This window comes from Theropithecus gelada, chromosome 15 (genome assembly GCF_003255815.1).
Source record: "Theropithecus gelada isolate Dixy chromosome 15, Tgel_1.0, whole genome shotgun sequence".
Taxonomy (NCBI): Eukaryota; Metazoa; Chordata; class Mammalia; order Primates; family Cercopithecidae; genus Theropithecus; species Theropithecus gelada.
In genome coordinates, this window is record NC_037683.1 from 9,025,845 (window position 1) to 9,041,150 (window position 15,306).

Consider the following 15,306-nt stretch of genomic DNA (forward strand, 5'->3'; position numbering starts at 1 on the left):
CCCAGGAGATAACATCTGGCCCTTCTTGCTTCCCCCGGATACACAGTTCTTGCTGTCTACTTTGTGCTGAGTGACAGGGCTGAGCAGAAGAGGCCAGAATTCCACTGGGGGCCCCTGCGCTTCTGCAAAGACTGACTATCTTCACTCGCTGCTGCTGTCTTTGTTGTTTTTACTTGTGGGTTTTTTTTTTTTTTAAAGAAATTTTAAGTAACAGTCATTTTTAGTATGACTATAAAAATACATGCTTGGAAACACTTTTTAAACACTACAGACAAAAAAAAGAAAATTATCCATAATTCTACCACTCGGGGAAAACTGTCATGTTTTCATACCTCTACTTTTACTCTTTTTAGTAACCAGTAATCATCCAAACCCTTCCAGCTTCTCCCAGACACCGTCTCCTGGCTAGTCACAGGCATCCGTCTCATCCAGTTCTACCCTAACCCCATGAGGCGGGGACAGTTGTCAGTTGTCAGTGTTGCAGCCTCTTTCTTATAGACGGGTAATGAGGGGTCAGAGAAAAAATGAGACTGGCCCAGGGAGAGACGCTGCTGAGCAGCAGTGCCAGGCCTCAAAGCCAAGACACCCACGTCGACTCACACATACGCACGCCAAGCTGGAATTCTGTCCTATGAAGAAGGGAGCCTTCGGTCCAGAGCCTTCTCCAACCTATTTTTTTCTCCTGTCATTTTTAATTGCTGCCAGAATGGCCAGCCCAGGATTTGCTGACTCTGGAGCCCTGCGCCCCTGTGCACCTGCCCAAGGTTTCTGGCAGTGCCCACCAGGGATGGAAGTTCCCAGCCCAGAGTCTAGCCCACTGCACCAGCCTGTGCAGTGCTGACAACAGGTGGAAGCAGTTCCATGCCCCCGATGGCCACAAGGGTCTTTTACCTGGAGACAGGCCCAAAGGTTTGGTCCGGTGACTCCACATGACTGACAGGTTCCCTGTGTGGGTTGAGAGGAGAGAGAAAGAGTAGGTGTGAGGAGCCCGTTGGGGGGCTGAGCGCTGGGGCTGGTCCCGCCTGGAGGGCCCCACCTGGCTGACATGCACTTAGAAGGTTTCAGCTTCAAGCCCCTGGCCCCAGAAAGGCCTTTGCCAGACAACCTGTCCAAATTAGGCTCCCAGGGGAGCACTTTATACTTTACTGTTTGAATTCTATCCTGTGCCTGTAAAAACATTTTCAAACCAACATTTTATGATTTTAGTGTCTATAACGTAATCTTGGAAAATAAAATCATGTAAGAGACTCATTAACATGCTCTCTTACCACCCTTCTACTCCTCCTTTCTGGCACTGAATTATTTCAGCCTTTCTACCCATTAGACAAGGGCTCCATGAAAGAGGGATGGTCTGTTTTGCCTACCCCTGGGAGTTCACAAGGCCCGGTATAAATGAAGAGTTCACTAGACCTGGCAAACCCCAGGAAATGCCCAGGTTTCTGGTGGTCTGGGCGTCAGAGGCTGCTCTGTGTCTATCGGTATCCTTTCTCTCCTCCTTGCTTTAATAATGGGATGCATGGATTTTAGCTGAGCACACAACTAGCCTGCTGCAGACGATGTTTCCCAACTTCCACCATGATCACATGGGCTCAGTTCTAGTCAATGAGAAGACAGCAAAAACCATGTGTGCCATTTTTGCACTGTATGCTACCCTTGCTCTTTCTCCTCTTACCATTGGCTGGAATGTGGATGTAATGGCAGGAGCTGAAGCAACCACCTTGGACTCAGGAAGAGAGCCACATGTTAAGAATGGCAGAGCCAACCTACCAGTCCTCCCTACCTGTGGTCTGCTCCGTGAGAGAAAGGAAACTTCTATCTCATTTACGCCACTCTATTTTAGGGACTCTTTATTACAGCAACTTAATTTGTGCCCCAAATAACTGCATCTGTGCATTTCTAGAACAGCAATTCCCAGCCGAGGCCCTACAACACCTGTCGTGCTTCCATCAGTTGTGAGAGGAACTCTGAGTGTTGGTCTTCGACAGCAGCTACAGTATCAGGCTCCACCACAGTGGGAGCAGACCTTTGGAAAGGACAATCCAAGTCTCCAGCTGAGTTCTTTTTTTTTTTTTTTTGAGATGGAGTCTTGCTCTGTCTCCCAAGCTGAAGCACAGTGGCGAGATACAACCTCTTCTTCCCAGGTTCAAGTGATTCTCCTGCCTCAGCCTCCCAAGTAGCTGGGATTACAGGTGCCCATCACCACACCTGGCTAATTTTTGTATTTGTAGTAGAGACAGGGTTTCATCATTTTGGCCAGGCTGGTCTCAAACTCCTGACCTTAGGTAATCCACCCACCTTGGCCTCCCAAAGGGCTGGGATTATAGGCATGAGCCACCGCACCTGGCCTCCAGCTGAGTTCCCAGGCTGGAGTGCAGTGACGCGATCTCGGCTCACTGCAAGCTCCGCCTCCTGGGTTCACACCATTCTCCTGCCTCAGCCTCCCGAGTAGCTGGGACTACAGGCCCCCGCCACCTCACCTGGCTAATTTTTTGTATTTTTAGTAGAAACGGGGTTTCACCGTGTTAGCCAGGATGGTCTCGATCTCCTGACCTCGTGATCTGCCTTCCTTGGCCTCCCAAAGTGCTGCGATTACAGGTGTGAGCCACCATGCCCAGCCTGCTGAGTTTTTTACACACTAATTACAGAATCCTTTCCAGTCTCTGTAGCAGGGCCCAGCAACATCCCCCTTTTGCTGAAGTCACAACCTTGCCACAGAGCAAGGTCAGCAGGTGAAGCCAATGAGCCTGGACAGCAGGTGAAGCCAATGAGCCTGGACAGCAGGTAAAGCCAATGAGCCTGGAGCCCAGTGCAGCAAGGCCACAAAGCTCCCACCAAGAAAGCCTGGTTTCCCCCAGGGTGGCCATGGCAGCTCCCAGGCCTCCATGGCCTCCTTCTCATTCTCACACTACACCCGGATTCCAGCCATGTTTGTAAAAAGCCTGAACATGGGGTTGAAGTGAAGCAGCTCGTCCCATACCATGAAGCTGAGATCTGCACTCTGTGGTTTAGGGTCTCTCACGGAGGATGCTGTGGGTGCCAGGAGATCAGTCTGCTTAGCAGACTCAAAGCCGCAGCCCCAAACCTTCCTGAATTTGTCATCTCTCTTGTGATTTTTTGACTTCACAATTCACCCTCCTCTTCCCAGGTTTTTTTTTTCCATTTCAGTTATTTGATTTATAAAAGTATCATACGCTTGCTATAACAATTCAGATGACATCTATATGTTGTGTATGATACGAAATATTTCCCTCTGTACATTCTTCTTACACAAAACATGTATGCCTAGATCTTGAGGGGGTGATTTTTAGTAAAAATAAGATCACACAGTACACATTTATCTATAATGTGCCTGTGTCTCCTTTGAGGGTCACTCAAGTCTGTACATGAAGACTGCATCTCCTCTGTGATAACTGCACACTCTGGACACACCATAACTGATTCACCCATTCCCTTTCTGAGGATTATTCAAGTGCCACCAGTTTTTCCCTTTTACAAATAATGCTCAATAAATACTGCTGTATCATATATTTATAACTGGTGATTACATTTCTATGGGATAAATTCCCAGAAGCAGAATTGCTTCTCTAAAAGTTACAGTAATTCCCAGCCCTACCACAATGTGAATGGCCCATTTTCTCTGTAACTGTCAGCTACGAATGAATCAATCTCTTTCCGCCCATCTGCAAAATGGTATCATCCTATTTCGTTAGCAATATCCATAAGCACTAGAGTGAAGTCAGCCATCCTTTTCCGAAAGTTTCTTGTCATTTCTACCTCCTTTACTGGTAAGGACCTGCTCATATCCTTGCTCTTTCTGAGTATTTTAGAACAGCGCTGGTTTTATTTTGTAACTTTCTGGATACCCAGAGAGGACCTGAAGTCATGAACTCTTGACACACAGGCCCGGAGCACCCCAGACACGCCCAGTCTCTACTCTAGAGGCACTAACAGGCTTCTGAACAGCTGCCAGTCCCAGCACAAACATTCCTGCACTGCACCTCTCTTCTCCCACCTGCTTCATCCCCTCCCTGCTCTCAGATTCCCTAAGAAGCAGAGAGAAACGCAGCATCAGACAGTGCAAACACATCCGGGCCTCACTCTGCCCCACTTCACACTGCAAGAGGCGAAGTCACTTCAAAAGCAGCTATAAACACTATGAAGAACCACTCCCATGCCAGGCCTCGTGACAAAACAAGCTCAGGCCAAAGGCCACCAAGGACCTGCTGGTGCGGTGAGGCCAGGCGACCAGCATTAGGTGCCAATATGCTCAGGAATCCCACTCCTGGGAACATGCCTGCATGCAGCTCTACCCGTGGATGCAATGACTTGTCTACAAGGCCGTTCATCACAGCATCGTCTGTTACTGGCAAGAGGCTGCAAAGGGTCCAGGTGTCTACCCACAGAGCTTCGGTCACTGTGGCCACACGATGAAACATGATGCAGCTTCAAGGTAACAAATGAGAAATCTGTCTCTATGCACTGACGTCCAAAGAGCTCCAAGATACATTGTCATGTGAATAAAGCAAGTTACAAGACAGAGAGGATTGTATACCATCTTTTATGTAAGAAAGGGCAAAACTTAAAATGAGTTTATCTGCTTGTATTCACATAAAGAAACTGAAAAGATACAAAAGAGAGTAAGTGCTTACCCGAGGGTGGGCCGGGGAGGGGGGGCACAGGGGTGAGAGAAGGACTTCTTGACATTTATCGTTTTATACTGTTTCATGTGTAACCATGTCAAGTATTACCTTTTCAAAAATTTTCATTTAACAACACCAAAAGGATGGCAATGCGTCCTCCTACTTTGAGAAGAGGCCCAGCTGGCTTCCTGCTCAGGCCTCCCTGAGCCCTCCTCGGGCCTCATTTGTAATAACACTCCTGAACTTGGAAAGCAGCATTCATTCCCTGCCTTGGAGAGGCTCTGTGCACCCGCCCCAACAGCTAATGGACAGAGAGCATTAGTGGTTCCCAAATGGCCTGGTCTAAACTATAATTAATGGCTATCAGGACACAGCCGCTGGAAGGTGGTCTCCCAAGCAGATGCCAGCATTTCCATTTACACAGAAGGCTGAGTAGAGATGGTCAAGGAACCAGTTTTTCCACTGCTTCAGAAATGTCCACACCCCAGGACAGAGGCAGCCCTGGATGTGGGCCCTGGCCCCGTAAGGTCTGACCCTTTACCTTAGATTTGAGCAGCAAGTCCTCTTTGGTCACCTCCCCTATGGAGTCGAGGTGAGGGCAAAGGTCCCTAGCGTCCCCCATCCTGGCCTGGGCTCACCTATGAGAAGACATAAGCAATCCTGGGTTAATGGCAGCCAGTGCTGGCGGGAGGTAGGGAGGTGGGTGGTTAAGTACATGACTTTGGCCTTGAGTCCTGGTCTGCCACACACCAGCTGGTAACCTGGGGAAGTTGCTTAACCTCTCCAAGCATTACTTTCCTTGTCTAAGAAGATAACAGTTACCCCAATGGGTCGTTCCTAGGTCACGGAGACAACGTCTGTCAAATGCCTGGCGTAATCCCTGATGTAGAGAAAGCCCATAGCAGGTGGCAGGTATCGTGCTCAGAATTAATGGTAGGGAAGACACAGGAGTCCTGTCTGCATGCAGGGAACTGCACACCAGACAATCTAAAACCACAGATGTTTTGTTAGAAGGAGGCCAAATCCATGTTCATCCAAGGATTCAGGCAGAGGAGGGGGCAGTGTAGAAAGGCTGGGTTTCAAAAAGGCAAGCAGCAGATGTTGACATTGGTCTTCTCAAGAGCCTCTGGGAGGCCAAGTGCTGGCAGACCACTTATCCCACTTCTTGTGGGAGTGCCCCAGGGAGTGGGGTTTGAACCCCAGACCACCATGGGAGCAGGCCATGCAGCACTGCCTCCAGGGAATGTCTTCTGAGAGTAGGGAGAAAGTCAGAAAGGCAGGAGAACAACCTAGAAAGCAGTCGAGAACTGTGTTTGCCACAACATCAATAGTGGTGCATCTGGGTGATGGGTTTCAAGCAATGAAAAAAAAAAAAAAAAGCTCTGTTGCTTTTGTTTAACTGACACATGTTCATTATAAAAACAAAACTCAAACAAGAAAGCACAAAGTAAAATAAATCACTGAGAACAAGTAGCAAACATCTTTCCCAACATTCTTCTGCATTTCTTTCTCTTTTAAATCAGGGGATAAAAATATATCTGTCCTAGAAAATAAATGCTGCCCTCAAGGGAGCACCTGGGTGATGACAAACAGCTCTGCATCTTGATTATGGGGTGCTTACATGGATCTACACGTGTGTTAAAAGTGCAAAGAACTGAACACACACGAGTGCCTACAGAACTAGTGAAATCTGAATAAGCTCCATGGATTATGCCAATGTCACTTTACTGATTGTACTACAGACATACAAAGATGTATTCTTAGCTGGGATGCTGGTGCATGCCTGTAGTCCCAGCTACCCAAGAGGCTCAGGTAGGAGATCATGTGAGCCCAGGAGTTCAAGGCTGCAGTGAGCTGTGACCACGCCACTGCGCTCCAGCCTGGGTGACAGAGCAAGATCTCGTCTCAAAAAAAAAAAAAAAAAGTATGTGTTACTCTTCCCATTAAGGGAAACTGGGTGAAGGTACAAAGTACCTTAGGGTACACTTTTTGCAACTGCCTGTGAATCTATAATTATTTCAAAAGAAAACATTAAAAAATGAATAACTAAAGAAATGCTTCACATACGGTATTTTAGCAGAAGCAAATCCAGGCATCTGACTGCTGATTATAGCTTCAAACTGTTGCCAAATAAGGTCCAAACCAACCAAAGATGTAACTGGAGCCAAGATTGCTTTAAACAAAGGTAGAAGCCTCTGTGTCTGCAGGGGTCTTAAAAACAAAACAAAAGACCGGGTGCGGTGGCTCATGCCTGTAATCCCAGCACTTTGGAAGGCCGAGGCGGGCAGATCACCTGAGGTCAGGAGTTCGAGACCAGCCTGACCAACATGGATAAACCCCGTCTCTACTAAAAATACAAAATTAGCCAGGCGTGGTGCACATGCCCTATAATCCCAGCTACTCAAGAGGCTGAGGCAGGAGAATCACTTGAACCCAGGAGGCGGAGGTTGCGGTGGGCCAAGATGGTGCCACTGAACTGCAGCCTGGGCAACAAGAGCAAAACTCCACCTCAAAAAAAAACAAACAAATAAACAAAAAAAACAAAAGCAGAAGCTGCATGTGTGCCCCCTGATCTGAGAGGTGGACCCCCAGACTCCTCCTTACGTGCCCCTCCCTGTCCCAAATGGTCAGCCAGGGTCAAATGGCCAGATTCCCATTCAGAACATGAGTAACTAGCACTCATAAGGTGTCAGATACTAAGCTAAGGGCTTTTCGTGCATTCATTTATGAAAAACTATCCCAGCAATCATTGAGGCAGCTGTGATTAGCCCCATTTCACAGACTAAGGAACAGAGGCTCCTTCTTGTCTAAGGTCTCACAGGAATGTTGGTGCTAGAGCTGAACCTCAAGTTGGTCAGATCCTAAAGGCCCGCTCAGTTGCTTTCTAACTTGTATAAAATGTAAATGTGCAAAAGCAGGCAGAACTTACTGTCACATTGAAGATGAGCATAAAGAAAAAAAAGGAAAAAACAAAGTAGACTGAACTGTATAACACACTGCCATATTTCCATGTACCTAGACTCATCAATCAACAACTCATGGCCAATCCTGCTTCATCTCAACCTCCTGCTTCCTCTTGCTTTTGTAGCAAATCCCAGACACACAGGCGATCACATTCCATCTGTATTTTTCTAAGAGATAAGGACTTGAAAAAAAAAACAACCCCCATAATCCCAATTCCATTCTTTCATCTACAGAGGAAAATCCATGTATCCTCCTCAGTATGTGTTGAAGGCAGCCACCTAAGAAGAGGCCATGGGCTTACCTCTGGGTGACACGAAGTCCGCAGGAAGCGGCCAGCATTCGCATCCTTCGTTGACAGCCGACAGCAACGGACTGCAGTGGTCTGGAGTGAGTGGAGGCCTCTGGCAAGGAGCCTGGGGGATGAACCAGGGCATTTCACACAGTTCTGTTATTATTTTTGAGACAGGGTCTTGCTCGCTTGCCCAGGCTGGAGTGCAGTGGCATGATCACAGCTTGATCTTCCAGGCTCAAGCGATCCTCCCACCTCAACTTCCCAAGTAGTTGGGACTACAGGTGTGCACCACCACACCCAGCTAATTTCTTTAAAATTTCTTATAGAGACAGGGTGTTGATTTGTTGTCCAGGCTGGTCTTGAACTCCTGGGCTCAAGTAATCCTCCCACCTCCGGTCTCCCAAAGTGCTGAGACTACAGGCCTGAGCCACTGTGCCCAGACAGTTCTGTTATTTTAAAATCATTCTTAGCACCAACTAGAAGCTAAAAAGGGCCCAGCATTCCTCCTGGGAGGAACGAATTTCGGGATATTGGGGATGTCCACAGGCTAGACTACTCCCTGTGCATCCAGAGAACAGTACCACCACATCACTCCTGGGCCAGCTGCCCAAGGCCTGGGCAGAGCTGGCACACAGGGGCAGCCCCTCCTAGGGAGTGCTGGCCTTCACTAGTCACTGCTGGGGCATTAACTTAGTGCTCCCCAGGAGGAATCCTGCACAGGTCTGCTGGAGGGATCTGCAGGGCCTCTCCTATTGTCCCATCAGGCTGCCACAGCCAATCAACCCTCTGGACAGGAAGGCCTGGCCCCTTCCACACATGCCACCAGGCCCCTCAGGTCATCCTTTGAGCTCTCAGGGATTCCCTGAGAACCCCAGACCCTTAAGTGTTCAGCAGGCCCAGGCTGCAGGCACAACCGAGCTCATCCACACATTGCCACTACCCACACTTCACTGGCAGGTCACAGTCTCCCAGATGTGGACAGCTCAAAGAGGGAGAGGCAATTAGAAGCTACCATTTAAAATAGTCACATGACAACGACAGCTTCAAGATTCCAAATTCCAAACCTCCTCACTTGAAGTCAGGTTTTTAAGTTTTCTTCATTGTTTCTGCTGAGGCTATATGCCCTGAGTTGGCACTAGTCCTACACTATTTTAAGCTGCAGTGGTGTGGGTTTCGCTAGCATCTTTGGTATATGATAATCTCTCTAGTTGCGTGGCTTGGGAGAGAGGGGGCAGGTTATAATTTGGCCCATTATTTATTTATTTATTTTGAGATAGTCTCACTCTGCTGCTCAGGCTGGAGTGCAGTGGCATGATCTTGGCTCACTGCAACCTCTGCCTCCTGGGTTCATGTGATTCTCCTGCCTTAGCCTCCCGAGTAGCTGGGATTACAGGCGTGTGCCACCATGCCCAGCTGATTTAACAGGTCCACTCTTGATTTGCCAGTGCAATTGGACTCACATTCCTGCAACTTCAGAGAGAAAAATCAGCCCTGTGGCTAACAGCCCTGAATATATTCTCAATACTCCCATTTTACAGATGAAGAAACAGAATTGGAACTTAAGTAACTCAGGAACTTGGGGGAGGTCAATCATTTGGCTAGTTTTTGTTTCGTTTTGTTTGAGATGGAGTTTTGCTCTTGTTGCCCAGGCTGGAGTGCAATGGTGTGATCTCAGCTCACAGCAATCTCCGCCTCCCAGGTTCAAGCAATTCTCTTGCCTCAGCCGCCTGAGTAGCTGGGATTACAGGCATATGCCACCACGCCCGGCTAATTTTATATTTTTACTAGAGACAGGGTTTCTCCATGTTGGTCAGGCTGGTCTCAAACTCCTGACCTCAGGTGATCCACCTGCCTCAGCCTCCCAAAGTGTGGGGATTATAGGCGTGAGCCACCATGCTCGGCTTACCTGGCTAGTTTGTAACAGGTGTGACCCTGATCAGATCTGTGTGGTGCAGAGCCTTGCTCTAAATCATGAGTCGGATTTAGACAAACATTAAACTGAGCAAGGAAAAAAAAAAAAATCAGATACAAAAACATATATACCATATGATTCTATTTATATAAAATTTCAAAACGGACAAAACTAACCTATGATGATAGAAACTGGATCAGTGATTGGGGCAAAGGGTAGAGCTATATTGCAGACAAGAAGGAACTTTCTGTGGTGTTGGAATGTTCTAGATCTTATCTGGGGTGGGGTTTAATCGGATGTATACACCTGTCAAATCGTGTGCACTGTATCTTTAAAGTATGTGCATTTTATTATATGTAAATTATACCTCAATAAAATTATACCTCAATAAAGTTGATTTTAAATCAGAATGAGGCCGGGCATGGTGGCTCACACCCGTAATCCCAGCACTTTGGGAGGCTGAGGCGGGTGGATCACGAGATCAGGAGTTCGAGACCAGCCTGGCCAACATGGTGCAACCCCATCTCTACTAAAAATACAAAAATTAGCTGGGTGTGGTGGCAGGCGCCTGTAATTGCAGCTACTCAGGAGGCGGAGGTGGGAGAGCCACCTGAACCTGGGAGGTGGAGACCGCAGTGAGCTGAGATCATACCACTGCACTCCAGCCTGGGCGACAGAGCAAGACTCCATCAAAAAAAAAAAAAAAAAAAAAAAGATGTTGGCTGTTGGCGAGGGTGTGGATAAACTGGAGTCCTGTGCACTGCTGGTGGGAATGTGAAATGGTGCAGCAGAGGCACAATGCAGTTTGGCGGTTCCTCAAGAACTCTAAAATAGCACCACACTATTGAGCGATCCACATCTGGGTATACACCCAAACACACTAAAAGCAGCAACTCAAAGAAATATTTGATGGCCGGGCGCGGTGGCTCAAGCCTGTAATCCCAGCACTTTGGGAGGCCAAGACGGGCGGATCACGAGGTCAGCAGATCAAGACCATCCTGGCTAACACGGTGAAACCCCGTCTCTACTAAAAAATACAAAAAACTAGCCGGGCGAGGTGGCGGGCGCCTGTAGTCCCAGCTACTCGGGAGGCTGAGGCAGGAGAATGGCACGAACCTGGGAGGCGGAGCTTGCAGTGAGCTCAGATCCGGCCACTGCACTCCAACCCCGGGCGACAGAGCGAGACTCCATCTCGAAAAAATATATATATATATATTTGTGCACCCATGTTCATAGTTGCATTATGTACAACAGCCAAAAGACGATGCAAACCAAGTGCCCATCAATAAATAGACAAAATATGATATATCCATACAATGAAATACGATTCAGCCTAAAAGAGGGAATTCTGACACTTGCTCCAACATGAACCTTAAAGACATCTGCTCAGTAAAACAAGTCAGGCTGGGTGAGGTGGCTCACGCCTGTAATCCCAACACTTTGGGAGGCTGACACAGGCGGATCACTTGAGGTCAGGAGTTCGATACCAGCCTGACCAACATGGTGAAACCTCGTTTCCACTAAAAATACAAAAATTAGCCAGGCATGGTGGCAGGAGCCTGTATTCCCAGCTAGTAGGGAGGCTGAGGCAGGAGAATCGCTTGAACCCGGGAGGCAGAGGTTGTGGTGAGCCAAGGTCGCGCCATTGCACTTCAGCCTGGGCAACAAGAGCAAAACTCCATCTCAAAAAAAAAAAAAAAAAAAAAAGGCAGTAACTTCTCTGAAAATATTTGCTGAACGGCCCAAAAATACAAAGTTATAAAACACTGTTAGACCATGTTAGGTGGCTTATGCTTGTAATTCCAGCACTTCTGGAGGCCGAGGCAGGAGGACTGCTTTAGCCCAGGAGTTTGAGATCAGCCTGGGCAACATGGTGAAACCCCATCTCTACAAAAAATTTAAAAATTAACTGGGCATGGTGGTGCGCACCTGTAGTCCCAGCTACTCAGGAAGCTGAGATGAGAGGATGGCTTGAGCCCAGAAGTATGAGGCTGCAGTGAGCTATGATGGCACCACTGCATTCTAGCCTGGACAACAGAACAAGACCCTGTCTCAGGAAAAAAAAAAAAATTGGCCAGGCACAGTGGCTCACGCCTGTCATCCCAGCACTTTGGGAAGCCAGGGCCGGTGGATCACGAGGTCAGGAGATCACGATCATCCTGGCTAACACAGTGAAACCCCGTCTCTACTAAAAAAAAAAATACAAAAAAATTAACTGGGCGTGGTGCAGGCGCCTGTAGTCCCAGCTACTCAGGAGGCTGAGGCAGGAGAATGGCGTGAACCCAGGAGGCAGAGCTTGCAGTGAGCAGAGATCGTGCCACTGCCCTCCAGCCTGGGCGACAGATCCATCTCAAAAAAAAAAAAAAAAAAAAACAACTATTATTAAACTCTTATTTTGGTGAAACAATGTGTTTTGGGCCTAGAGAAAGGATGCTACTATCATTTCTGGAGGATAAAGTCAAGTGATTTATATTTCCTTTTTGCTTTTCTGCATTTTCTACAATGAACTTGTGTTGCCTTTTTTTTTTTCCTTCCTATACTTGCTTCCTGAATGACTCTGTTACAATCATTGTAATCTAATAATCTAATAGGGTCAGTCACAGTGGCTCACACCTGTAATCCCAGTGCTTCTGGGAAGCTGAGGAGGGAGGATCCCTTAAGCTCAAGGCTGCAGTGAACTAGGATCGTGCCACTCACTACAGCCTGGGCAACAGAGCAAGACCCCGTCTCTAAAACAAAATCAAAATCAAAAAACAACAAAAAATGCTTTTCCTCTCAAAAGGCCCCTCTCTCTCACTAGAGAGAGCTGTTTTCCTTTCTTTCTCTTTCTTTTGCCTGTTAAACCTCTGATCCTAAGAACAAAAACAAACAAAAAAGAATACCTAAATTGGTTACTTTTAATGGATTTTCAAGTTTCCAAAATAAGAATATAAGAAGAGTATCTGGCTTCCTAGGTATGTTGCTCTTCCCCAAACCCCTGAGAGCACCACAGGGGACAGAGCCCCTGTCCCCTGGAACTCTCCAGGCCCCCGTGCCAGGCACTGCCCTGAGCCTCCATGGTTTTCAGAGAAGGGGTGGGAGCATCTGAGTGATCCCAGAAGGCCCCAAAGCTGCTACCTGGATGGCTCCCAAGCACACCTCTCCAGGTGACTCACTCAGACCAAGATGTGCCCTCAACACGTGTTTTTTGTATTTTTATCTATTTATTTAGAGACCAGGTTATGAGACTGGCTAATTGTTGTATTTTTGGTAGAGACAGGGTTTTGCCGTGTTGCCCAGGCTGGTCTTGAACTCCTGGGCTCAAGCGATCTGCCTACCTCCGCCTCCCAAAGTGCTGGATTACACACATGAGCCACCACAACTGGCCCTCTCAATATTCATTTTTTTTTTTTTTTTTTTTTTTTTTTTTTGAGACTGAGTCTGGCTCTGTCGCCCAGGCTGGAGTGCGGTGGCCGGATCTCAGCTCACTGCAAGCTCCGCCTCCCGGGTTCACGCCATTCTCCTGCCTCAGCCTCCCGAGTAGCTGGGACCACAGGCGCCGCCACCTCGCCCGGCTAGTTTTTTGTATTTTTTAGTAGAGACGGGGTTTCACCGTGTTAGCCAGGATGGTCTCGATCTCCTGACCTCGTGATCCGCCCGTCTCGGCCTCCCAAAGTGCTGGGATTACAGGCTTGAGCCACCGCGCCCGGCCTCAATATTCATTTTTGCCTCATTTACCTCCATGTTGTATTCAAATTTTTCGTCTTCTCCTACTTGTCCTGAAAATTTTAAAGGCATTTTTGTCTGGCTTTAATAAATTTGATATATGACTCTATAGACACTGGAAACAGACACAGACATAAAATGAAATAAAAATCACCTGTAATCCTGCTGTACAGGAAAAAAATATGGTTACCTTTTTGGTTTTGGTAAGTCTTTCTTACATGTACAAACATATAATTTTTTTTTTTTTTTGGACACAGAGGCTCGCTCTGTCACCCAGGCTGGAGTGCAGAGGTGCAATCTCGACTGAGCTCAATCTCCAAATTCAAGCCACCCTCTCATCTCAGCCTCCCGAGTAGCTGGGACTACAGGCGTGCACTGCCACGCCTGGCTCATTTTTAATTTTTCTTTTATAGAGACAGGGTTTCGCCATGATGCCCAGATTGGTCTGGAACTCCTGGGTTCAAGCAATCTGACTGCCTTGGCCTCTCAAAGTACTGGGATTACAGGCGTGAGCCACCAGGAATGTGAATCTTTGACTAAATCTTTTTGTTTTTTTGAGATGGAGTTTTCACTCTTGTTGCCCAGGCTGGAGTGCAGTGGTGCAATCTCGGCTTATTGCAACCTCCACCTCCCGGGTTCAAGCAATTCTCCTGCCTCAGCCTCCTGAGTAGTTGAGAATACGAGCATGCACCACCACAACCTGCTAATCTTTTTGTACTTTTAGTAGAGATGAGGTTTTACCATGTTGGCCAGGCTGGTCTCAAACTCCTGACCTCAGGTGATCCGCCTGCCTCAGCTTCTCAAGTGCTGGGATTACAGGTATGAGTCACTGCGCCCAGCCTGTTTTTTTGTTGTTATCGCTGTTGAGACGGAGTCTTAGTCTGCCGCCTAGGCTGGAGTGCAGTGGCGTGATCTCCGCTCACTGCAACCTCCACTTCCTGGGTTCAAGTGTTTCTCTTGCCTCAGCCTCTTGAGTAGCTGGGATTACAAGCACCCGCCATCATACCCAGGTAATTTTTGTATTTTTAGTAAAGATGAGGTTTCACCACGTTGGCCAGGGTAGTCTCAAACTCCTGACCTCAAGCGATCAGTCCACCGTGACCTCCCAAAGTGCTGGGAGTACAGGTGTACACCACCATGCCCGGCCTACATCTTTGACCAGGAAAAAAAAAAAAAATCTATTGGTCAAAATCTGTGCTTTGAAGGCTCTACATCGATACTGATAAGCTTCCCTTTAGAAAAAGTATATACATTTATCTGCCTATCAGCAGTATATGAAACATAGAAAGTTTAAGGTTTACTAACGTTTTATAAATTAATGGTGAAAAACTATTTCTATTAAGGAAAAACGGCGGTAGTACAGAAAACACTGGGTGCTTAATATTCCACACACAGGGTCAGGTGCGGTGGCTTATACCTGTAATCCCAGCACTTTGGGAGGCCGAGGAGGGTGGATCACAAGGTCAGGAGTTCGAGACCACACTGACCAACATGGGGAAACCCCATCTCTACTAAAAATACAAAAAATTAGCGAGGCGTGGTGGCACATGCCTGTAATCCCAGCTACTTAGGAGGCTGAGGCAGGAGAATCGCTTGAACCCAGCAGGTGGAGGTTGCAGTGAGCTGAGATCACGCCATTGCACTCCAGCCTGGGTGACAGAGCAAGACTCCGTCTCAAAAAAGTAAAAGAAAAAGAAAAAGAAAAAAATTCTACACACAGGACCTAAATTATCTGAAGTATGGGGGTCGACAAGAGGGTACACATCTCAGCTGTCTGAAAGTTGTCATTTTGC

The 15,306-nt window shown here is 47.5% G+C and overlaps 1 protein-coding gene across 2 annotated transcripts in view; it reads right to left on the bottom strand.

Moving 5' to 3' along the window:
- The window catches only part of USP20 (ubiquitin specific peptidase 20), a 46,810-nt gene that overhangs the window by 24,412 nt on the left and 7,092 nt on the right, over positions 1-15,306 (bottom strand). For both annotated transcript variants that reach the window (XM_025359211.1, XM_025359212.1), the window contains exons 2-4: positions 7,906-8,017; positions 5,182-5,278; positions 892-945 (exon numbers count right to left, since the gene is read on the bottom strand). In XM_025359211.1, the coding sequence (XP_025214996.1) occupies positions 892-945; positions 5,182-5,262 (135 nt within the window). In that variant the 5' untranslated portion in view covers positions 5,263-5,278; positions 7,906-8,017. The remainder of the gene's footprint in view (positions 1-891; positions 946-5,181; positions 5,279-7,905; positions 8,018-15,306) is intronic.